This window comes from Peromyscus leucopus, chromosome 15 (genome assembly GCF_004664715.2).
Source record: "Peromyscus leucopus breed LL Stock chromosome 15, UCI_PerLeu_2.1, whole genome shotgun sequence".
Taxonomy (NCBI): domain Eukaryota; kingdom Metazoa; phylum Chordata; class Mammalia; order Rodentia; family Cricetidae; genus Peromyscus; species Peromyscus leucopus.
This window is the reverse complement of record NC_051076.1, coordinates 11,289,998-11,315,242: the sequence shown is the minus strand read 5'-3', so window position 1 is coordinate 11,315,242 and position 25,245 is coordinate 11,289,998. Positions and strand designations below refer to the sequence as shown.

General features: G+C 39.3%; 2 protein-coding genes across 13 annotated transcripts in view; one reads left to right on the top strand and one right to left on the bottom strand.

Moving 5' to 3' along the window:
• Spata17 (spermatogenesis associated 17) overlaps nt 1-10,945 on the bottom strand; it is a 174,577-nt gene extending 163,632 nt beyond the window's left edge. Inside the window, 2 exon segments of the mRNA XM_028876740.2 lie at nt 10,608-10,686; nt 10,689-10,945. Coding sequence (XP_028732573.1) covers nt 10,608-10,686; nt 10,689-10,722 — 113 coding nt within the window. The 5' untranslated portion in view covers nt 10,723-10,945.
• A 10-nt stretch (nt 10,946-10,955) lies between these two features.
• Gpatch2 (G-patch domain containing 2) overlaps nt 10,956-25,245 on the top strand; it is a 156,985-nt gene continuing 142,695 nt past the window's right edge. For 10 of the 12 annotated variants that reach the window (XM_037211158.1, XM_028876736.2, XM_028876735.2 and 7 more), the window contains exons 1-3: nt 10,965-11,122; nt 18,950-19,663; nt 23,779-23,840. In XM_037211158.1, the coding sequence (XP_037067053.1) occupies nt 11,064-11,122; nt 18,950-19,663; nt 23,779-23,840 (835 nt within the window). In that variant the 5' untranslated portion in view covers nt 10,965-11,063. Of the gene's footprint in view, nt 11,123-15,260; nt 15,315-18,949; nt 19,664-23,778; nt 23,841-25,245 lie in introns of all 12 variants that reach the window. The other 2 variants (XM_028876733.2, XM_028876739.2) reach the window with 2 other exon arrangements.

The following is a 25,245-nucleotide window of genomic DNA, read 5'->3' as shown; positions in this document are numbered from 1 at the left end:
AAGTAGAGGGATTATGGATGTGAGCCACTATATCTGTCTTCCCTTGCAACCTTTATGCTTTTCTTTTACTATCTTGTAATATTTAATAACTATTAAGGAGAGGAAGCCTATTCTTTTTTTGTTGTCTATTCTTCATATGCTATTGAGACAATTATATTTTGATCCAACTTAAACAACACATATGCATAAATGTACTCACAAGACAGGGCAAAAATACTGTAAAACTTTAATCAGGTTAGAAGCAAATGAAGAGTTATTTTATAACTGTTGGCTGGGAAGACTATTCCAAGAAAGACGAAAATCCTTAAAGCCTGCAGAATATCTTGGCTTATTTGACTACCAAGAATTTAAACAAGGCTTTGAGGCATAGCTGTGAGTACATTCTCACACTCCAAAGACCCCTGATTCCAATCCCAGTACAATCCCAAAAGTAAATATAGTAAGTTAAAAAATAAACTAACAAACCAGTACATTGCTACATCCAAATCAAATCATCCAACTTGGGTGCTGGTTCAGGACTGGGCAATGAGAGCAGGCTGGGAAGTTCTTGGAGTACATGGAGAGAACATTCGTGTGGGCTGAAGCAGTCTGGAGGAACTTGACATTAAAGGCTGGAAAAAAGGACTTGCCAGGGTTTGAACATGAAACGTCCTCATTTGGTCATGATCTGAATGCTTAGGGTGCTGCTATCTGTGGTGTTTGTGGAAACGAGGAGACAGGACTGGAAGGGACACACTTCAGCATGTGGCTCTGGCAGGCCTTGCCCTTCTCCTTTCCCTAGGCCCTGCTAAAAACCCTTAGATTACAGTCCTAAAGCTGGCCACCAAGGTCTAGTCCCTAATTAGCCACTTCTTCCTCCTGAGGCTGACTACCAAAGTCCAGCAATCAGGAGCCCCCTTTGGTTCACCTAATTAACACAACCAATTAAAATTCAACACCTCATCCTAACACAGGGGTTCCCCCTTTACCTTTATAAACTGCATTTGCCCATGTGCCTGTGTGTCTCCTCTCTATCCAGAGGCAGTCCTTTGTCCCCCGGGACAAATCCCCCTGCCTCTCTCCTTGTCCCCTTCCCCTTCTCCTTTATTCTCTGTCTCCTTCACTGCCCCACCCTGGCCCCTTCTAACACAGACCTCCCCCTTCTTCTCCTCTTAAGAATGACATCTGCAAGGTCATTTGCTGCTGGTTTTCTGCCTGAGTCAGAAAGCAGCCACTTTAACTTTTCTTCCCTGCTTAGTAAAGGGTCTCTCTGCGAAAACAAGTGTTTGGGTGTGGTTTGTGCCTGAGTTGGGGTCTAGAAGGGAGCCTGTGCTGTGTGGGAGTCCCCTTCAGGACATGGTTTGGAGGGTGTTGGTCATGGGAACCCCTTCCTTGTTATAATCCTTGTTTGCTGTCCTACTTTCTGCTTCCTGCTCTCATGAAATGAGGGATCTCATCTGTCACATGCTCCTGCTGCCCAAGGCCATAAAGCCAACTGACCCCACTGAAACAAAGAGCCCAAAAGGTCATTTGTCCCTTAACTAGTTTATGTCAGGCACTAGGTCACAGTAATAAAGACCAAGCGACATCACACACTGCCATAACAATTATCAGTACCATTGCCTGTCATTCCTCAGAAGAATGAAGAGGAACTATTCAATTTGTCCAAGGAGATGTATAGAAAGAAGATGTCAGGTGCCATGTGAATTCTCCTGACAACATACAAGAAGGCATCTTGTAGGTCCTAGTAACATAATGCTCATTACAGTTAAACTGTTAAGTGCTACCACTAAAATGCTCATTGCTGTTTGCACTCTTTGGTCTCTCTCCCTATCTTTCTTTAGAATGTTTCCCCTGATTTTATTTTCATTTGATTACAAATGAACAATCTAGTGTATATTTCTTTGGAAGAGTGTTCATGGATGACACAGTGTGTTTAGATGTCTGAAATGTCTTTTGCCTCCTTGCTACAACATGAAACTTTGTTAGGATTCTTAAATTGTTTTAAATAATCAGAAATTATTATTTCTCCTGTCTTCTAAGTTTACATGTTGAAGAGACAAGGTATCCTATGCCAGTTTTTCTTTAGTAAATACTTCCCCTCCATTTTCTGTCTAGACTAAAAATTGTGAGAATCTTTTTCTTTAGTATTCTTAAAATTATGCTGAATAAGCCAGGCTGTGGTGGTGCATACTTTTAATCCCAGCACTTGGGTGGCAGAGGCAAGCGGATCTCTGTGAGTTCGAGGTCAGCCTGGTCTACAGAGTGAGTTCCAGGCTAGCCTGTTCTACAGAGTGAGTTCCAGGACAGCCAGGGCTGTTATACAGAGAACCCCTGTCTCGAAAAAAAACAAAAAAAAATTTATGCTGAATAATGTATAAAGGAATGTATGGTGGTTTGAATGATAATACCCACCATAAAGTCATGTTTCAATACTTGGTCCTCAGTTGGTAAAATTGCTTGGGAAGGATTAAGGAGGTGTGCCTTTCTTGGAAGTGTGTCACTAGTGGCAGGTTTTTGAGGTTTCAAAAGACTCATACTTGCTCTCTTTGACTCCTGGCTGTGGATCAAGATGAAAGCTCTCAGCTTCTCTACCAGCACCATATCTTTCTGAGAAAGATATGCTACCCAATATGATGGTCATACATTCTAATGCTCTGAAACTGTAAGCCCCCAAATGAATCCTTTCTTCTTTAAGTTATCTTGATCATGACATTTTATTACAGCGATAGCAAAGTAACTAAGACATAAATTGGTATCAGGAGTGGGCTAGTGGTGCTTTTTGGAGGAATGAAGAACAACTTGGGACTCTGGACTAGGAAAGGGATTGAACACTGAAGTGATACTTAAAGGGCCATCCTACTAAAGCTTGGAAGACAAGTGTGCTGAAAGAGATGTGGACTATAAAGGCTAACCCCAGGAAGTTTCAGAGGGGAATGATAGAAGCAACTGGGCTAGCAACCACTTTTGTGATTGATATTTTGGAAAGAAGGTGGCTGCTTTTTGCCCATGTCCTAAGAATCCACCTGAGGCAAAATTAAAAATAATGGATCAATTTCCATAGCAGAGGAGATTTCAAGACAGCCTAGCACTGACTCTGATGTGTGGTTATTAGTAATCACTCTTATGCAGGTCTATAATGAAAAAGAGAAACTGTAACAAACAGAGAAACAAAATGTATAGTTTGAAGTGAAAAAGAGCATCAGGAAATTTAATGTTGGAATCAAGGATGGTGTTGAGAGATGAAAGATTAAAGAAAGGCTTGTTCTGAAATGGCATAAAGGGACTGGTGCTCTGAGAAGATCCCACACAGTTAAGCTTCCATCTGTTAAAAAGGGGAGGTCTGAGGAGTTTTCTGCTTCTAAATAGTAAAAACAAAAGGAAACTTATGCAAATGGCAAATGTAATTTAAAGGATCAAACTCTACCCCAAGCAGGCAGTTGAACTTGGGAGTATTGTCCATGTGGCTGTGGAATTTCCCTCTGCAATTAAGGAAAGCTGCTTTGACCAGGGATGTGTCAGGGGAGGCTTTGAAAAGCCCTTGTGTGAAGCTGTGAAAGCATAGCTTGTATTGCATTGGAGACCCAAAGTTGTTGGAGATGCAAAAGTCATTAGACTTCAGCAAGGAGAGGGCAGACCGGTTGTGGAATCAGTCCAAGAGAGAATTGTGTTCAGTCAGCAAAGCTGGAAGGAGCAATCTAAACACTCTGACATCAGACATGGGACCATAGGATTTGGACTTTGCCCTGCTGGGCTTTGGTCTCACTTTGGTCCAGTATTTCCTCACTAAGCTCCCTTAATTCTCTTCAGGTATAGTAATGTATAGTATGTATTATTGAATATTGGAAGTATGTAATTTGCTTTTTGCTTTTGATTTTGAAGGGGTTTACAGTTAAGAGATTGCGTTGAGTCTTGGAAGAGACTTTACAGTTTTAAACTCTGTTGAGATTGTGAGAAAGTATGAGAACTTTTGAAGTTGAGCTAAATACAGTTTGCATTATGATACGGACATGAAGCTATGGGAGCCAGGGAGTAGACCATGGTGGCTTGGATGACAACGGCCCTCACAGGCTCACATATTTAAAACTTGCATTTCCTGTTGGGGGAACTGATTGGAGGAGATTTAGGAAGTGTGGCCTTGTTAGAGAATCTTTGTCACTGGAGGTGGATTTGAGGTTTCAAAAACCCAGCACCATGTCATGTAATATTCTCTGTGTCTTGTGCTCATGGATCAAGACGTAAGCTCTCAGCCATCGCTCCAGCACAATGCCTGGCTGCCTTCTGTCATGCTCCTCACCGTGATGATCATGGATTCACTCTGTGAAACCCCCGCTACTGTCTTTTAGAAACTGCTTATCAAAACAAGAGAAAAGTAACTAAGACAGTATGTCTTTTTAAGAAATTTTATGTAGGATCATTCAGAGCTACATTCTTCCTTTGGTTTAGTAAATTTTACTTGTAGTTTTTCTTTGTCATTAATAGATAACTTTTCTATTCACACATTAAATTCTGCAGTGACTATCATTCATTAAGTACACTGGTATAGCTGACATATAATTCTTATCACACATTATTTTTTGTTATGTCTATTTATGGAAATCCCTCATTTGCTATCCTAAACATTTACTTTTCAGTAGCACCTATTCTAATTTTAAATTCATATATTACTTTATTAACTGAAAAAGTTTTAAAAATTGGTTATAGTACTCCTTCTCCCTCTAATTATTATTTCTGTAAATATTATTAGTATATTTTTATTAAAGTTGATATTATTAGTTCCAACCACCCAGTAGTTACTTGTACTGGTATCTTAATATTCATATTCCAAACTAACGTTTTCTTAAATGGTTTGTTAGGTTTTTCCTGTGTATGTTGATAGGGAATCACTCATTAACTATAGAGTGTTACATGCAATTTACCTGGGTAGCCTCTTCACACCCTGTGAAAATTAGTTATTTTTTCCTAAGAATTAGTAAAGAGGAGATTGGCAGGCTGAGATTTCCTCTTTTAGGGCACCAGAATATTACTGTAATTAATGAGGCAATTCCACATAATTTATCTGGTAATCAAGAGAGGTTTATTTCTGAGATAATTTACAGCCAATAGAGGTTGGTTACAGGATCCAGGAAAGATGAGGTACCATCCAGCAGAGAACTCTGGCTTGGTCTCCCATCCAGATTCCAAGATCTCCAGGTATCCAGAAGGGGCCAAACATGTCTTAAGGGACTCCCTCTCAGCCATGTCCCAGGGGCAGGTGTGGCAGTTACCTGCTGTCACTCTAGGGGCTGTGTTTCAAGGTCAAAACTGGGACAGCTACCCACTATATCTCTCCCTTTTGTCTAAATGAGAAAATTCTAACCTAATACAAAACTATTTACAATAGGGATGATTATCAAATATTGTCCCAGAGGAATATGGGATAATGACCTATACAAGATGAAACTACACCAACAAGAACAACACCAAATGAGAAACACATATTAAAATCCAGAAGAGTCTGGAACATAGGTAAATGGCACATTACAGAGGTTCTTCCAAAAGATGTCCTACCTTGAAGAACCTGAATCTAATACTTAGTATGTTCTAGCTAAGACACAAGAAGATTGTAATTATAACTGTTAGTCTCCAATGCCATCAAAGACCTGAGAAGGAATATAATACCTGAGAAGTGGGAGAAGGACGCAAGCAACTTTCAGGAATCTTGTGAGAGTAAACAGACAGCTGGCAGCCTGGACAGTGATCTAGAATTTCTCAGTATCATTGGTACATTCAAATTGGCTACAGGCTTAGAGTATCTGTCAGACCATTTTCAGAAGCAGGTTTTTTGAAAGACTATCCTACCCTGTCTTGGAAGAGTTCAATAGTGACTTTTCCTTGTGTCCTGCTGGTACCAAAGGGACAGTACTAGTACTGTCAACAGTCGAGGCAAGGGCACTTCTTGTGTCAAAAAGAAGACAAACTTCTAAATGGAAATGTCTTAGAAGCCCAACATTCTCTCGGGATCATATCAGTGCTGTCAGGAGCAATCGTGTCTCACATCAACGGAATTTCTAAAAAAGAATACTGAGTCCAAGTTTTATTGTTCCACTCCCAACCCTACAACCATCCACTCATAATCCTGAAAAAAATGAAACATTTGGGAGAGGGGCATCGTTATTTTATAGTTACTTATTTTTTTCATAAAAAATTAAGGTGTAATAAAAAATTTAGTAAAGAAGAGTCAAAGCAACAGATTCATATCTACTTAACTGAGCTGCTATTAATTTATGTTAATAGAAATTAAGTAACTGTCCAAACTGAAGGCAATGAATCAACTTAATCACACTAGGAACTGCAGTCAGCTGACTATGTGGGGTCAGAAACAAACTACTACAGTGATGGAAATAACAAAGCTATATTCAGAACAGTGCACTGAAGGTTGGCGCAGAGCACTGAACCACAAGTCACCATCAGTCTTTTCTGGCTAGCATTATACTCATGTATGCTCTGTTTCCCAAACTGACTGGAGCCAGGCAGGAGAGACTCATGTAATTGAGCTACTTACTTTAATGCGGGAACTTAACGATTTAAGCATTGCTTTTACCAAGTACAAATCTGCACAGAAAAAGATAAAATTACTAGATCTTTGATCTTTTTGTTCTTTGGCAAATGATTTAGACTTAACCCTGATTTTCTTAGCTGTAATATATGAACAATAAAAAGTAACACATAAAATAACTATCATTACATTTTTTAAAAATCTTGGTGTGTGATGTGATGTGATGTGTGTGTGTGTGTGTGTGTTATGCTTATACACACTGTGCAACATCATACATGTGGAATACACAGGACAATCTCAGGCTGTCTTGTGTTCCATCTTGTTTGAGGCCATGCTAGGTAGACCACAAGTCTTATGATATTCTGTCTCTCATATCACTAGAAGAGCTCTAATTCCTACCCAGCTTTATGTGTGTTTGAACTAAGGTCCTAATGCTTGTATGGCAAGTGCTTTGAATACTGAATTATCTCCTGCCCAGATATATATTGTGTGTGAGAACAGTTGGCAGTCTGCTCTTCCCATAGTAGATATTCAGTAATAATTATCTCTCAGTCTGTTCCCTTATCTATGATTCTACCATTCTCTCTTAGAGGTGCCAAGGATCTGGGTACCTCAGATGAGCATCTCATTTCTATTGTTGTCACTATATATCTCCAAGTGCTCGTCCTCAGGAACTGACTTTTTCACATCCCCATACATATATTTTTCCCTTAGACTAAGTCAGTTAAGATTTTTGTGTAGATCATGAATACTTCTGCGTATTAATTACATGTACTTTAAAATATTAATTTTAATTTATTGAAGTAGATTTGACTTAATTTTTTTGAGATACAGTCTTTAATATTTCTGATCTTTGTCAAATGATTTAGACAAACTAAACCTGACTTACTATAATCCACGAATAATAAAAGGCACCACATATGGTAACTATAATTAGCTTATATGTGCAGCTTTGGCTGTCCTGGTACTCACAATATAGACCTGGCTGGGTTCAAACTCTGTCGTTTGTCTCTGCCACCTAAATTCTGGGATTAAAAGTTACTACCCCCAGTAACTTAAAAAATTTTAAGAAACAAAAATCAAGGTATAAAATTTTAAGCTAATAAAAGATAAGAGTAGAGAGGGAAATAGAAAAAGGGAAAACATGTCAGGCATTGGTGGCACACGCCTTTAATCTCAAGCACTTGGGAGGCAGAGCTAGGTGGATCTCTGTGTGTTCAAGGCCAGGCCTGGTCTACAGAGTGAGATCCAGGACAGGCTCTAAAACTACACAGAGAAACTTAGTCTCAAAAAATCAAAAAGGAAAAAAAAAAGAAATATAAAATAAACATGTTACATGTAAGAAGTTATAAAAAAGTAGAAAATTTAAATTATCTTAAAACAGTGTAACATGTTAAATGCCTATTTGATAATCATAATGAATGGGAAGCTATGAAATCAACCCATCATGAACTTACTTAGTTTTGATTGAAAGCACTCCAAATTTACCTCAATAAGGAGAATTATGGGAATTATTTAATTCCTATGAGATAAAGAAGAATCCTTTTTTTTTTTAAAGATAGGACTTCATGCAACAGTTCAGGCCGACTTTGAACACTATTTAGCCCAAGTGTTGGGGTTATAAGACTGAGCCAAAATGCCTGGCAGGATCAACATTAATATTACAAATATAATTAATATTATAAATAGAATATTACAAATAGAAAGAAAATTTAACATGTGAAACGGACAAACCTTGTTACTTAGTGATGTATTTTCTCAACAAAATCATCTTTCTACTTCAGCATTATTCTAGTACCAGTAATTTTGCCACTACCTTGTATGGATACATAAGGATGGCATGAAAATAAGACTGTCCCCTTCCTGTGAATGGATTCTCAGCAGCAGTTTACTCAAGTCATCTAGACTGGCAGAACTTGGTAGTTCCTCCTATTTCAGCAGCCAGACCAGTTTGATGGAAAGAGAATTTTGTCCAGTGGAAGCGTACAGCATTACGTGACCTGGCACAAAGTATGCACACTATCAGATGCTCACTTTCCTTTCCTTGTATGAGGGGGAAGGAAATACATAACTCAGAAGAATGCTGAAGAATCGCAGATGAAACAGTACACAGTTCTTTGCCTACAGTCTCCTTCTTCAATGTGAAATAGAGCCCCACAGGAATTCCTGTCAGGGATGCAGATTTTCTGTCTCAGACACACTGACTCAGAATCTATATGTTTAACAAATTTCCCAGATGATTCTGGAGCACATTAAAGTTCAGGAAGAACTAACATATCCAATAACCATCGGGAAATGACAATGATTTTTCAAGGGATTTCCCTTTAATTTTCAATGTATTAATTAAAAATTTCATTACATTTCATTTATTATTTGAATTTATAGTATGTATATTTTGAAGAGGCCAGAGGACACCTTGCAGGGGTCTGTTTTCTCCTTCCACCTTGTGGATCCAGAGGATCAAACTCAGGTCATAGGGCTTGGCAGCAGGTGCACTTATACTCAGCAATTGCTCTAACCCACATTTATGTTCTATATGATTAACTTTTGCCTGTAACCTCCCTAGCCAAGCTTTTGTCCAGTTCTATAGTTTCAGGTATGTGTTCCTTCTGATTCTCTAATCCAATCAGGATCAGGGTGTGGTTGATGACCGCTCTCTATGCCGCTCTTGAACCAGTGGACACATCTTCCCACGTAGTTCTGTATTTAAGTACACAGGATCTCCAGCTGAGTGCGATCCCTAACGACGTGTTACCTTCCACAGCCTGCATAGCACATCGGGGCACTATGAATGCTAGCTAGCAGAAAAGAAAGCAACAGCTCACTTTGGACTTGAGAGTGCATCCCAATTTCTCTTCAAATGACTCTGTTCCATAACAGGCTGTTATGAAGGATGGAAATTGTTTCAATTATATATCAATGCCATAAACAAATACAAGCCTGTCACATAACTCTAAGTGAATGTTAAATAATTTCTGAATGCTAAATATAAGAATTTAGCTGTTTTATGCTTATTTAAAGATGATTAATTGGAAGTTTCAGTACAGTAATTATTCAGCAACTAATTATTGTGGCTATTACATTTCAGGAAGTAGGACAGACACTAGAGACTGAAATAACGGTTAAAAAAAAAGCAACACTGCCCTACTTCTAGCATGAGGAAGATCCATACCATCTCACAAAAATTATACTACTGAATCATCACTCTTGTTAGTTGTTAGAGGTACAAGATGAAACAATAACAAAACCGTAGATGTATTTAGGATAAGAAACACTCCTTAGGACTTTCTTACATTGACATATTTCCCCATTGGTCTGCTAGATCACTGCATTTTATCACAACATAATATACTTTTTTTGTGGTTTCTTCTAAGTTAGAAAAACTGCTGGCCCTTGCTTCCAGTTTAAATGATGCTTTTCATGGACAGGGCATTTGAGTGGTGGGGGGAATGGAGAATGATGCCTTGGCACTTGCCCATCTACTGGTACAAATTATCTTGTCACAGTGGTTTAGAAACGTTCACTTTAAGACAAATGAATCACAGAACAGTTGAATTCCATGTTTGTGAGATAAGGGAAGCTAAAATTCCTTTTTGGATACTAACATTCTGAGCTCATGGAACTCACTGGGTAGCCTGGGTAACATCAATGAGGCCATTAAAACTTTAATATGGAAAATAGGTTTCACCAAGTCAAATTGTTCAGTGACGGTTTTTAAATACCGAAGGAACAGCATTTTGAGAAAGAAAGACTCCCATATAAAGCCCAGGAGAGCCTTGAATTCTCTATGTAAAACCAAGGCTGGACTGGACTCAGTGATCCTCCTGCCTCAGTTTCCCCAATGAAGGGTTACTTCACCTTGGGATTCACTTTATCATCTTATCTATGCTGAGCTTCTCCTTAGAGCGTATGAATCTATTAATGACCTCTCTATGTATGTATGTAGGGAGAGGTCACATACATCCACCTGAGTAATATATGTTTCTGATCATGTTTGAGTCCCCATCAGGGAGAACTGGGGGGCTATTTCCTGAATTAAAAAATTTGTTAACAGTAAACTTCCCTGGCGACCCCTCTCTTCACTACTCACCGGTTCCTAAAGTAGTACTGAGTTTTTAGAAACGACGACCGAGCCTGAAGCTTGGCTAAAGTAGCCATGGCCTCCAGGCCTGGGGTTTACCGAAGTTGTTACTATGGGTCACCATGGCAACTGGGCTGAACCAAGGGCCCTTCCGACTCGCTCCCTTTTCCTTCCGCTCTATTTCACTTTCAAGTAACTTGCCGGAGAACTCGGATTTTTCTATGTCAGAACCGACTTCAGCCGACTCGCTCCGTTCTCCGCCGGGACTACTAGAGGCTATGACGGGAACGGCCCGCCCAGAGCAGGGGAGCGAATGGTCGCTTCCAGCTTCCGGTTTCCGCCTCCAGCCCGCTTCCGGAAGTTCCTCTCAAAATGCTGAAGTGCTGTGTGGAAGTGGCCGGGGCTGCGGGAGTTGGAGTCGGTCCTCGGGCCTGAGCCTCGAGGCCGCGCTCCCGGGTGTCGTTGATGTTCGGGGCCGCCGGGCGCCCAGCGATCGGAGCCGCCGCCGCCGCCGGGAAGAGCTGGTGAGACCGGCGGGGCCGCTGAGGACGGGGCGGGCGCGCAGGCGGGCAGCCCCGCGGGGCTCCTGGAGCGGGGACCACCGTGCCCTGGGTTCCGTCAGGCCTGGTTCCCGTCGCCCCTGCCAAACCGGTCCCCCTGCACCCAATTCCACGGAGGACGGAACTGCAGACACCCGCAGTTCTGGAAGTTTCTTAGTGGGAGAGACGCGCCAGGCTCTCATAACTCGCCGCGCAGCTCGGTTTGTGTAAAAACTACAAGTTTCCCACCACCTAGGGAGGTTCTGTCCCAGTTCACGAGCGATGGGTGTTGTCCAGCAGCAGCCTTAAGGTTGGGTTGGAATTTGTCTTCAGTGATCATGACCCATGGCTCTAAGTTTTCAAACGGCCTTTGCAAGTCACAGTTTATCCTTAGGGCATCCCTGTGAGAGGAGACGATCGCAGGCACAGAAAACTGAAGAGGCAGAGTTTCCCTGTGCCGGTGAGGGCTGGGTTTTGGATTTTCTGGGTTGAAAGCCCTGGTCGTCGCCGCCTCCCTCCCCCAAACACACAAACACACCGTTTCTTCCAGGGCTTCCCCCTGCTGATAAACACAGTGAAACCAGAAAGTTAGTTATCCAGTCGACACTCTTGAAACATAAAAGTCAAAGGAATGTGATTTTAAAGTCCGTGCCTATTTCCAGAGTCAGAAAGAACACGAGAAATTCTAATGGGCTGTGATTTCAGGTTCTTTTGCCTCACCCACAACTGAAAAATTGAAGGGGTGTTTTATGCCAGATGCTTTATTTAGATCTCCTCGCTCTGTAGATCATTTTTTAACGAGTGTCGATTTTCTTGTGACTTTTAAGTTCTCACAACTTTCAGTTAGTAAAATGGAGAATGGTTTTTAAATGAGCCATTTTTTTTTAATTGCTGTAATCGGCGTGGAATAAGAGGTACAGTTCTTCATGTATTGGTTTTTATTAGTTTTGGCAGTTGTACATGCTGGAGGAACCACCGCACTTAAATATGTTAACCTGCTATTTCCTCTAGCGTACTCTTCACCATTCGGAGTCTTGGTAAGGAATGGAGGGGGAATGTGTTCAGTAGATTGGTCTGGTCTTACTAGAGGAATTTGTATGGAAGTTGACAAACTAAAACACCTATGTCCCTTTTTACTCGTTGCTCTACTTTCCGTCTCCTGTCACACACAGATACCCCTGTTCATTACTCACCTATTACTTGAAAAGGATTTACTTGCTGGACTCTTTTTACTGGACAGAAAACTCATCATTTCTAATGAGACAGCGTGTTTTTAGCACCTACCAGTTTGTGTTTTTGAAAGAAATTCTTAAAATATGTCTTGATTGGCAGAAGAGATGTGCTGCGCAAAAGTGGACCCTTTGTTTCCTAGTGCATATGCACAACTGTGCACCCATTCAGCCTTTCCCTCCACCCTTCCCTCCTTTATCACCATGCTCCCCTTTGCCCCCCCCCCTCTTTCCTCTCCCTGTTTGAGCTTTGCTCTATAGCCCAGGCTGACTTCTGTCTGGTGATCTGCCTGCCTCAGCCTTTCCAGGTACCGGCATTATAGGCCTGTGCTGCCTTGCCCAAGCTTTGATATTTCTTAACACAATTTTTTGTTTTATTCATTGAACTGCCTTGCATGATTGTTTTATCAAAATTGTGAAATGCCCATGCTATTGGTGATTGCTACCACTAAGTAGTTCATTGGTGTTGGATCTATCTGTGTTTGTCATCTCATGTAAATCCATGAGATCTCATGTGAGTGCACTATATTTTTTACATTTTAGATAAGATGACAACAGAGGCAAAGATAATTTAAATAACTTCTCTAAGTGGTTTATTTGTAGTATGATTCTAGTGTACTTGACAAAAATTCCTCACTACCTTAATCTACTCATCATATCTGACTAATGTAGTATCTATAGGCATTATGAATTAGAAAAATACATGTCCAGATTTGTAACCTGCAATTTCTGACAGTCTATTTTTATTTAAATACACTATTTTTTTTCTTTTTCTTTTCTTTTCTTCTTTTTTTTTTCTTTTCTTTTTTTTTTTTGTGTGGCTTTAACAACAGTAAGAAGCCATTAAAATGGATTCTGGATCTTTGCTTCTGGAATTTCATTCTTATTTGGTATGTTGATTTTCATTAGATCTGGAAAACTATATCATAAAAACTTCGTGTTTTGAGTAGCTGATTTTTTTCAGAGGGGGGTGGTTCTTGATTTCCTAAACTGTTAGGTTTGTTTGATTCAGCTTTGATTATTTGCCTTCATTTTTACACTTAAACTATTAGAATGCTCTCTTATTCATGTAGAAGGAAAGTTAAAGTCTGTATTGTCTGAAGATTTTAGTAAAGTAACATTCGCTGAGTCAGCCCTTGATTTGTACATCCTACACATTTTTGTCATCTGGTATATGTCAAGAAGTATGGTAGGCACTCATTTAATTCTTAGCTGTTTTCATGCTTCTAACCTAGGAATTCAAGATATATATTTAGTAAATATTGACTGTGCAATTATCATGTATAAGCAATAATCAAGACATTTCTTACCCTAACAAAGCTTGCTGATAGAATGAATTACTTTTTAAATTCAAAATTTTTGTCTTGTTTGACTTAGACTCTGGAGGATTGCATTTCATTTAGGCATTTTTAAATGAATAATTTACATTTTGAAAGCATTTAGAAGCAATGAGAAAAGTTTGAATGACTTGAAGTCAGTCATTAAATGAAGTAACAGAAAATCAAAAAATGGTCTTCAAGTTAAATAATGATCTCACGTTATTAAATCATTAGCTGAAAAGTAGAATTAGACTTTAGTCTTTTTTTCTTTAAACACTTAAAGATCAACCAGTTAAGTTCTTAAAATCTTTTTCTAGAATAATGAGGAAAGAAAGTTGCCTCAGATGTCCCCGTGCCAAAGTGCCAAAGCTGCAGCTTCCAGCAGACCCCACAACTGGATTCCATCAGTGGGGCTTTGGCATCCTTGGGGGACGGATACTCTTCTTGTAATGAGAACCCTAGGATTCTTACCTGGGGAAGGAAGATCCTTTGCTCTACTTCTCTTGTGACTCATGTCTGTATATTAAAGCAGGAGTCAGACGCACTGCGGACAGGGTCTCAACTCTACTCCCCAGGATAGCCTCCACATTGAGAGAATTCTGCCTCTGCCTCCTAAGTGCTAAGGTTACAGGCAAGAGTCTACCACACTAAGCCATAAGACAGTATTTCTTTTTGTTTTAAGGATCAGGCTTTTCATTTATGTTCCTGTATGTGTATGCCAAGGAGGTCATGAGAGGTTATAGGAGCCACATTCCTACTGTTCTGGCTTGAAATAAAGACTCATTTTGATAAATAACAGTATGATTAAGGAAGGAAAATTTTGAGTTCCAATGAGCACTAGAAATTTTCACATTTAAGATAATTCTTATGGATGGTATTTTTGTTTGATTAGTCATAAAATGTAACCTTTACCTTTGGTGTAGCATCTTTTACCACTTATATGTTTATTTACCCATTGCCATAATCTATATTATTATGTGTTCATTTTCATCTGAGCCTTTTGGCTATTTGCTGTACATTTGTAAGGCCAAATAACCTTTCCTAAACAACTTTTTTTAAATCTTAAATAAAATGCAGTAGCTAACATAATGTGGAAGTAATATAATTCCATCACTATTTTCTTGTTTGTGAGTAGTCATATACCACACATTCATAAGCATAGTTCTTGACTTAATATTTACACACATGTATGTTTATGTAGACCTGTGGGTTGTGACCCCTTGCAGGGTTTAATGACCCTTTTACAGGGGCCACATATCAGATATCTAATTTATGATTCTTTTTGTTTGTTTATTTTTTTGAGACAGGGTTTATGTAGCTTTGGCCTTTCCTAGAACTCACTCTGTAGCCCAGGCTGGCCTCGAACTCAGAGATCTGCATGCTGATGATTCTTAACAATAGCAAAATTACAGTTATGAAGTAGCAATGAAAATAATTTTGTGGTTGGGGATCACCATAAAATGAGGAACTGTATTATAGGAGATGTAAGAGTTGTCCAGTTGATACCCTATTACTTGGAAGATGTTAGTGAAACAATATGATATTAATTGCCTAATATTGTTGGCTCATCCACAGGGATTTTGCCTGGAAATGAGTTGTGGAAAAGCCAGAGCAAATTAGGGGTGAAAGGTAATTAACTCTAAATTGAAATAATATTAAATATTTTTTTCTGTGTTTCTGCAGTTTTGAAAGAATCCTCTAATTTTTAGTCCATTTTTTTCTGTGTTTCTGCAGTTTTGAAAGAATCCTGTAATTTTTAGTCCATTTTTTTCTGTTTCTGCAGTTTTGAAAGAATCCTGTAATTTTTAGTCCATTTGTGCTTGAATGATGTCATAGAATTCACTGGATTCTTCCAGTTAAAATATTTTATTTTCTCAAGAGAAACAATAGAAAGTTGAATAATGGTAGCTTAATTTTAAAGAGAGTCTTAGAAAATTTGCTTCCATTCTTAATCATTTTGGTTATATTTTGTTAAACCTTATTAGTTATAGAAATTCTTTTCAATAAAAGTTAGTTGATAAGGAGCTGGAGAGCTAGGTCTTCTGGAAAAACAATTAAGAGCACTGGCTACTCTTCCAGAAGACCCATGTTCAATTCCTAGGCACCCACATGGCAGCTCACAGCCATCTATAACTCCTGGGTGTTAATAGCGCCAGTCCCAGGGGAATCATCCAACACCTCCTTCTGGAAGTGCATACACATATATGTAGGCAAAATAGTATACAGAAAATAAAAATAAATGAGACAATTTTAAAAAATCAGTTGATGAGTGTCAATTGCAGTGGATTAAATGGTGTATTTCCCTGCTCAAACATTAAGAACATGGACTGATCCAGGCATGGTGGTTCCAGCCGGTGATGGTAGACCTCAGGCTGGTGAGGAAGGATATCAGTTCAGGCTTTCAGGATCTGCACAGGAAACAAAGAAGCAGGCATCATGACCACTGCCTTTTCTCATCTGAGGTAATGTGCCAAACTGCCTTTAAAATAAACTGCGATTTTACTTGGAGAGTTATTTAGTCATTAATTTCATGTCTTAACATGAAATTCTGAACTATCTGTTCACTCAATGATAAGAACATTCTTGTATTCAAAAAGCACTTATTCCTGAACCAATAATAGAACTTTTTAGAGAAAGGACCCCAATTTTAATGCCTATGAAATTGTCTTTAAGTGGGTTTTGTTTAAATATGCAATATTATATTCAGAGATAATAGGCTTTTCAGATTACATTTCTTCCAGAGAACTAGTTTTAACAGAAAGGAGCAGGTCATTCTTTGCAGTAAGAGAAAACAAATTGGCAGTTATTAACACACAAGTAATAGATAAAAGATCCATCTGACTTATCAAAATAGCCAGAGATATAGACCCTGTTGGCTTGATAACTAATTCAGATGTGATGCATAGGTCACTTAATACCTTAGTCTGAAATGAGAGTTACATGTTGAAGCCTTTTGATGAAAGAAAGAAATGTCAGCTGCTTTCTAGAGTTTCTTTAAAGTATGTGTTTGGATCACCATGTGTCTGAAAACCATTCTGAATCAACTTTGTTTATACATTCAGATTGGAAAAGGAGCGAGGTGTGGAACACATACTCCCAGGACAGCTGGAAGGCAACAGTATGGTTTTCAATGTCTCACATTTTATTCTGCCAGCCCTCTGGGTTGTTTGCTGAACTCATTGCATCCTCAACAGCCATTCTCCCCTGGCTGTTGTGTTGATTTAGGTTTTCTAGGCCTCTTTTCTATTGAGAACAGCATAATTAGTAACTGACCTCGAGCCCTTGGCTTTGGTACTGGTGTTCATTAAGCTGTCTTAACTGTTAAAGCAGTGAAACAGAACTGTAGAATGGTGCAGTTGGGCAGCTGTACTTGATAAGCACTGGTGGGTGCCCTGGAATCAGATGTTAGGGCTTAAAACGTGTGTCTGTCACTTAGATTGGTCACAGTGGCGGATCTATTGCTGATTCTTTTTTGTTTGTCACCTCAAGGTTGTTGTGTGAGAATGAAATGAGGTAATATAGTTAGTAAATATTAGCAGATAGTAAATACTCAACTGTTATGTGAGATATGTAGCCCTGTAAACAGTAAAACCCATTAAATCACCATGTATGTCTTTAGGTTTTAAAATGAAAATGAAAAGTTACAAACTGTTATAGGGAACTTTCTAAGGATTAAATTTTGTAGATGGTAGAGTTTATACGTAACTGGAGATGATATAGACCAAGAGTTGGAAAACTGGTTGGATACCACTTGATTGTATTAAAATGAAAGCAAACCACCTTACGGGACTCGCTCATTTATGGCTGCTTTTCTAGTATGTGAGAAGCTGAGTGATAAGAGACTGCATGGCTTACACAGCCGAAACTATTTGTAATCTAGCCCTCTGCCCAAAGTGTATATACTCCTCTTATAAACTCCCCAAGCTCTGTAGGCCTCCAGAGGACTTTTGGGAATATTTTGATGCCTGTTGAACTTAATTTGAGAAGTGATAGGCCATGATTTTTATAGGAAAGGTAAACATATGAAATACCTGTAACATTTAAAAAGTGTCACACCGACAAATTTAACATCACTGGGAACCGAATTTGGAAAGAACTATGTAATTTATTAAAGCTCCAAAACACCACAGTTGCTTATGCTTGCTGACCAGAAAGATAGGAGACTGCTTCAGAGTGTGTTAAGGATGGCCCTTATGGACCACCGAGGGGCCAGTTTGGAACGGAATACAGTTTCTCTATCACCTGTTTGTGAGTGCTTAGTGGCTTAGAGATATGCCCACTGTTTGGTTAAACTTCCTTTTTACATCTGATACACATTTTGGAAATCTCTGTGCCATCTACATCTGATATTATGGTAGTGATGAGGCAAAGTGTGGGAAGTAGAAGGTTCTATGCCTCCTTTCCTTAGGAGCTAACTTAGGGAGGGAAGGGACTGAGACAGTTTGAAAGTAGTTGGGGTTAGAAAAGGGGCAAGTGAGGAACAGTGATTTATTAGAAGAATGTTTCCCATGCTTACATAATAATCATTGAAAAATCCTGGGATCGTGTGTGTGTGTGTGTGTGTGTGTGTGTGTGTGTGTGTGTGTGTGTGTGTTCACCTATGTGGTTGTATGTGAATGCCAGAGATTGACATCTGAAGGTACTCCTCAATCATTTCTCCACCCTATTCTTTTTGAGACAGAGTCTGTCATTCAACCTGGAGCTTGCTATTTCCTAACTGGCTGGCCAGCGAGCCCACAGAATCTGCCTGTCTCTGTTGGAGTGCTGGGGTTTCAGGTGCGCAACCCCATGTCCAGCTTTAAGTGGGTGCTGGGGACCTAAATGTAGATCATCATGCTTATGCATCAAGAACTTAACCTACTGAGCACCCGCCCCCTCTGCCCCAACCAGTTGATACTGTATGTAACTTGTCTTGAAGTGATTTCAGTGTTAGGAATTTATCTTTAAGACAGGCCCTACCATGTATCCCAGATTGACCTCAAACTTAAGCTTAATTCTTCTGTCTCAGTTTCCTGATGGCTAGAATTATAGATAAGTGTGTGCCTTCTCACCCAGCCATTCCTATGTCTAATTAAAACAAAACAACAAGATTTATGCAAGAAGTGTGTTAAGGGATCAGACTGAACACGTGAGACTTTGAATAATGCAATCATATGCCTTTCTTTTAAAGGATATTAATTATAGCTGTATTTAGAGTGAAATGCTTGTGTGGAGAACTAGGTTAGCACTGAGTGACTTTATTTCTCATTCTCTAAAACATACAGGCATTTCAGCCGAACAATGGAAGAACTTGTTCACGATCTTGTCTCTGCACTGGAAGAGAGCTCTGAGCAAGCCCGAGGTGGGTTTGCTGAAACAGGAGATCATTCTCGAAATCTATCTTGCCCTCTGAAACGCCAGGCCAGGAAAAGGAGAGGGAGGAAGCGTAGGTCCTATAATGTTCACCACCCTTGGGAGACAGGTCACTGCTTAAGTGAAGGCTCTGATTCTAGTTTAGAAGAACCAAGTAAGGACTATAGAGAGAACCACAACAGTAAGAAAGATCATAGTGACTCTGATGACCAAATGTTAGTGGCAAAGCGCAGGCCATCTTCCAACTTAAATAACGGTGTTCGAGGTAAAAGACTTCTGTGGCATGAGTCTGATTTTGCTGTGGACAACCTTGGGAATAGAACTCTCCGCCGTAGGAGGAAAGTGAAGCGCATGGCAGTGGATCTCCCGCAGGACATCTCCAGCAAAAGGACAATGACCCAGCTGCCTGAAGGCTGTAGAGATCAGGACATGGACAACGATAGAGCTTACCAATATCCAGAGTTTACCCGGAATAAAGTTAAAAAAAGGAAGTTGAAAGTGATTAGACAAGGACCAAAAACCCAAGAGGAAGGAGGAGGTTTGGAAAGTGAAGAAATAAGCCAGGCCAATAAAGACAAAATGGAGTACGAAGAACAAAAAGTCTCAGATGAGCTCATGAGTGAAAGGTAACTTTACTATTCTCTGCTAATAATGTGTTTGTCTGCATGCTTGGGGCTGAATGTATTTTGTATTTTAATTCTGTTTTAAGATAATTAGAAATTACCATAGTCATAGTGGTATTACTTTGTAGCTAGGTTTGTATTTCTTTATAATTTATAGCATGTTCACACAAAGCAAAATTACTTATTTGATTTATGCAAAGTGTTAGTTGTGTTATAACTGTCTTGATTTTCAGCTACAAAGAGAAAAAGAAATAGCTTTCTATGGGAAAGAATATGCTTTTGAATCACTGCACTTTAGGATATATCATTGTTCATGTAATTATGGAGCTTCAGCCTTTGGAACATTTTAGGGTGCGTATTCATTATTTTGATTCCTGATGTTCAAAGTTCATACCCTGTGATGTGTGGGGCTTGGTGTATTGATCTATAACTTGCTAGGGAATTCTGATCACTTATAAAGAACTGATTTATGGTGTGGAAGCAGCTGGTTTTGGTCCTTAGAAAAATGAGAATTGTAGCATTCCTCTGTTGGTCGGCTGTCTGTCCATCTCAGGAAGTAGACCACGTCTGTTCTAATTGCCACATGCTCATTGTATGTCAGAGCAGTGAAGTGAGCCTCTTCCATTTATCCAGCTGCTTGTAAGAGCAGCCAGCGCTGCTCATTGTCTTCAGCACACCCTCTTCAATTTCTGAGAGTCAGAAAAAAATGGTCATGGGGAAAACATATGATTTTTAATTTGTAGCATTGACTTCATTTTAATCTTGGTGTTTGTAGGCTTTGGATATTTGGATATATGTGGGTGTGTTTGTAAGTGTGACTATATTTATGTTGAGAACCCAGTTGGAGTTAACAGAAAGAGTTTTTTTTTTTTTTTTTTTTCCCATCACAGGCAATTTATTTTGTTCTATTCATTCACAGTTAATACAGAAAATACTAGGAAACATTTCCATATAATGTTTGACACAGAAATCATCAAATAGAAGTATACAATGTTGACAGGAGGCAGTACAGAAAGAGTTTTTATTAGACAGTTTACTGTTTATATAGTTTTTCCCTCAAGAAGTAAAGCAAAAGTAAAGTATTTGAAGAAGGTTTTGAAAAGTTTGTTTCTTTCAAGAAAGTTAGGATTTTTGTGCAGCAGTAGGGTTGGTTGTATTCTGGCACTGACTTATTGTGACAGGATCACTCAGCCAAAAGCAGGCAGCTCTGTCGCCCGTTGCTGAGGGGGTGGGGCAGTGCAGGAAAGGCTGAGTTCCCGGCTACTCGCACATCACCTGCTTTTTCTGGGGAAGCCCCTCCTTTTGGTTTTCCTGTTTTCTTTCTGTTCTGCTTCGTACACTGTCCACCCTGGAACCATAATGAGGCAGAATCTGCTCTCACTTATTTCTTTTCATTGTTCCACAAACATCAGGGTCAAGTAGGGATGTCAGATTTCCTAGTTGTTCACATCTTAGGTATATAGTTTAAATATGATATTTTAAATCAAATACAATTAACTATTTCCTCTGATTTAAACTTTTCTTTATACCAGTTTTCTGCTGCCACTTAAGGGCTCAGTGCAATTTCTTCTGTGGGAAGGATTGCTACAGAGTAAAAGCATCTTCTCTTTTCAAAGCTTTCCATTTTAAGGTTTATATTTCTTGGATTTGATTTATAAGTAAAAACCTTTCTCTCTCTCTCTCTCTCTCTCTCTCTCTCTCTCTCTGACATTTAATGACTACAGTGTGCATCCATAGCTCAAAGACTACTAACATAGACTCCCTCCCTCCCATACCCTAGGCTGGATTAGGCAGGCAAGCAGATACTGAGAATAGAATGTGCTGTGTGAGAGGCACTTGTGAGTGAAGACTTCTCAAAGGAGCTGTGTTTCCAAGCAAGAACTAAGACTTGTTCCAAAAAGGGAGGGATGGAGGGAGAGTTGGCAAGGAAATGGCATGACTGGAAGAAAGCTGTGTGAAACAGACTGTCAGATCCGGGAGGGTCAAGTGCAGCTCCTTCACCTAGGAAAGAAAGGGATCTGGGGCTCCAGAGCAGCACTTATTGAAGGCCTGTGTGCTGTGGTGCTTTAGATTTCATCATGGAGGCAGTGAAGAAACTTAGGACAGCATGGTCTTGGCTATAGTGTTCTGTCTGCCTTTGACTGCCCTCGGTCCATACAGTGGAGGGGAAAGTATATCTGTGCTGGTAGAGGCAGAGAAACCCTTGGAGCTTCTTTAAGAGTAGAAATAATGGGAAGCTGTATTGGGAAGGGTGGTACTCTCAGATGATGCTGGGTTTCTAGTCATAGAAAAAAAACAAAAAATGAACCAAATGGAAAGGGGGATTAGTATTAATGTATATACATTAACTCGTGGATAGTCTCATCTGAGTAATAATAGTTATAAGAATTATTTCTAAAAAGGAGAAATACTGTATCCTTTCAGATGAATTGTCTTGGCCACTAGCTGCTGGAAATGAAAAGCCTTTCTTGTTAAATTCTTGTTCATATTAAATGACCATAGCAACAGGGAAGTACAGGTAGCAACTGGCTAGTTACCAGTAAGACAAAAATAGACTTATTTTTTGTGTCCATCATTAAGAAATACCTCAGTATAAAGCAAGGATCCTTAAAGACTGGTATTACAGAACCTAGATTTCCACATGTTTTGAAATCTGTCAGGGTGTGGACAGAGATAGGCATGTTTCTTGGAGGAAGAACAAGCAAGAGTACCAGACCGAAGAATGGAAAGATTTGATAAGGAAACCCACCCATTTAAAGCTATGAAATCAGTTCACTTAGAAAACTGTCGTCGTAGGCGGCATATGTATGTATGAATATGGTTTATGACCTTTTAAAAGAGTCCTTTTAAGTTTAGAGAAACATTCCAAGACAGTTTATAGAGTTCATGCCTTTCCTATTCTTATGCTCCAAGCCAATTTCCTTTTACCGTTAATATTTTATACTTCTCTGGTACTTCCACCACAGTTAATGAGTATGGATGTATTTTTAAGTCGGTATTTTATTAAAATTACTGTTGGTTTTCTTTAAAATGGCTTTCTTCTATTCCAGGGTATCATGCTTAAACAGTAGTCAACCAGTTATGTTGTGAAAAGGTAAACCTGGCTGTCTTTAGAATTGATTAAAGGATGGTAAATCTGAACCCAGAAGACTGTTGCAGCCAAAACTTAGTGAACTGACTCACTGTTTGCAGGCTGTAAAATACTTGCTCACTGTGGTCAGACTTCACCTGACTTGTATTTAGTAAGCGTATTCATTAGGTAATTGAGAGATATGGCTGATCTGATTATGGAGTACTACACTAGATTTCCAGGGGCATTATCGAGTATGCCTTTGTGGAATAACACTCAGTTTTCTTAGGGGCCAAAGCTTTCATGACTTGCTCTTATTTTCTTCCTATTTTCACTTAATTGGACTGTCATTTAAATGTTGCTTCCAGTAGACTAATAGTGGTTGGTTTTTTTCCCACTGAGTATTCGTTATTTCCTGAATTTCCATATTCAGTTTGAACCGTGTCTTATTCTCCAGTTCTGCAGGGGAATGGGTACCCTTCTTAATAGTGGTCTAGAACTCCCTCTGTTGCTTCACTCTGCGCTAATGGACTGCCACCATCACTCCCTTCTTGGGAAACAATGCAGTTGCTGTGAATTGCTAAGCGGCTTTTCTAGAATATTTGCAGATCTGGTTATGAAAATCATTTCATCCCAGGCTCTGTGTTTTTGTGCTGAAGACAGTCTCAGTCTGCTTCTGATGGAGACTTCCCTGTCTTAGTGAGCACTGGGATTTCAGGTGCACCCTGATCACACAACACAGCATCAGAAAGGAACAGTGAGCATGTGATGAAAGCTGCCTTGTGTCAGCACCTCCTTACAGTCCCATCTGGTTCACTGTCCAGGTCCTATTAGATTCCTAGGGTTTTACGTGCCAATAATAATATGTTGTGTAGTTAATGGAACCAGGATATTTGCAGTTTGATTAAAAAAAAAAGTCTTATTTTCTTTCAGATCTTTGTCAGGCTCAAGTTCCATCTCTGAGCTGCCATGTCTCTTTAAAATTTTGCAACTGATAGATGAATTGTTCTTTTGATGTGTTTCATTTTTCTTCTTTTCCTGGTTACAGTGACTCCAGCAGCCTCAGCAGCACTGACGCCGGGTTGTTCACCAATGACGAGGGAAGACAAGGTACTAAGCACTGTTTTCCACTCTCAAGAAATCCATTTTAAAGCATACTTCTGGTTATTTTATGAGCTGCCAACAATAGCCCCTTGATATAACAGGTACTACTTAGAGGCTGGTGTTTAGTAATGTAGCTAGTTTCTATGCTCTGCGGAAGGTGTCTTAGCTTCCTAACCCAAAAATAGATGTCTAAAAATTAGCATGTGGCACTCAGCTTTGTATCCCTCAGTGTTTGCAGTTTGGTCCTTATTAGCAAGACTGCTAAACTTATTCTCCACCTTATTCTAGGTGTAAGCATTCCTACGAGTGGATTTGCAATGATTTGTCATTTTTATTCAGTTGTCACACTTATACTAGCCCACCTATAAGTAACTAAATGGCTTTTATTAATTCAATATTATAAACTGTTAAATAGAACTATCTTACATCTTAGGTCTTTTCTCTCCTCCAAAATTTCAGAATCTTTTCACACTTCAACATGGCAGTGTTTTGAAACTGTAAACAATTTGAAGCCCTTGTGAAGGAGTGAGGAGTCACCCTTGTTTGGACTGATTTCATTTAGTCCCTTCTGCCCCTAACTGGCTCTCTCTTATTCCTAGTACAAATTATAAAATTGAACTCACCATATGTGTACTTATCACAGAGGTATCTTTTTTTCTTAGGACTGCATTATTAGGGCCAGCAACAGTAGCCTAATATCCTTAATCCTAGCACTTAGAAGAGGGAGAGACAGGCAGATGTCTGTGAGTTCCAGGCCAGCCAGAGCTACTTAGGGAGACCCTGTCTCAAAAACCAAACCAACCAAACCACACCAAAGGACAAAAAGAATGTATTAGCAGAAAGGAGGTTCTACAGAAAGAAACTAAACTTATAAATCATTGAGTGATTTTTATGGTGGGGGGGGAAGCATAGTAGTGTTGCCTGTACTGTTTCTCGAACCTTGTTGGTAAAGCAGATTAGAGGGCCATTCTTTCTACTTAGTACAAGTAATCGCATGATTGTTTGCAAGACACTAGCCTTTGGAAGTTGACACTTTATCTGGAATATGTTAGTAGAACTACCTTGTTAATAGACAAGTTTTGTTAAAATACAGAGCTTACCTAAGTTATAGAGGTTGGTGATATGAGCAAATAAAATGATAAACTTTCATCAAAAGGGACTTCTTGGCAAGGCTGACATCTTTAGAAGGCACTGGTTTAAGAAGATACAGCAATAATTATTGAGAACTTACTGTATCTCATGTTGCTAAGATATTTTCTAGAATTTAATTTACTTTGTTCTCACTGGGAGTTCCCACTTTTTATTTACTTTTTAAGTGGGGAACTAATAGAGTTGAAATGATTTTCTCAATGTTACAGGATAATGGGTTTTTAACTTACCTGATTCCATGCCCAAGATTTTGATGACTAAT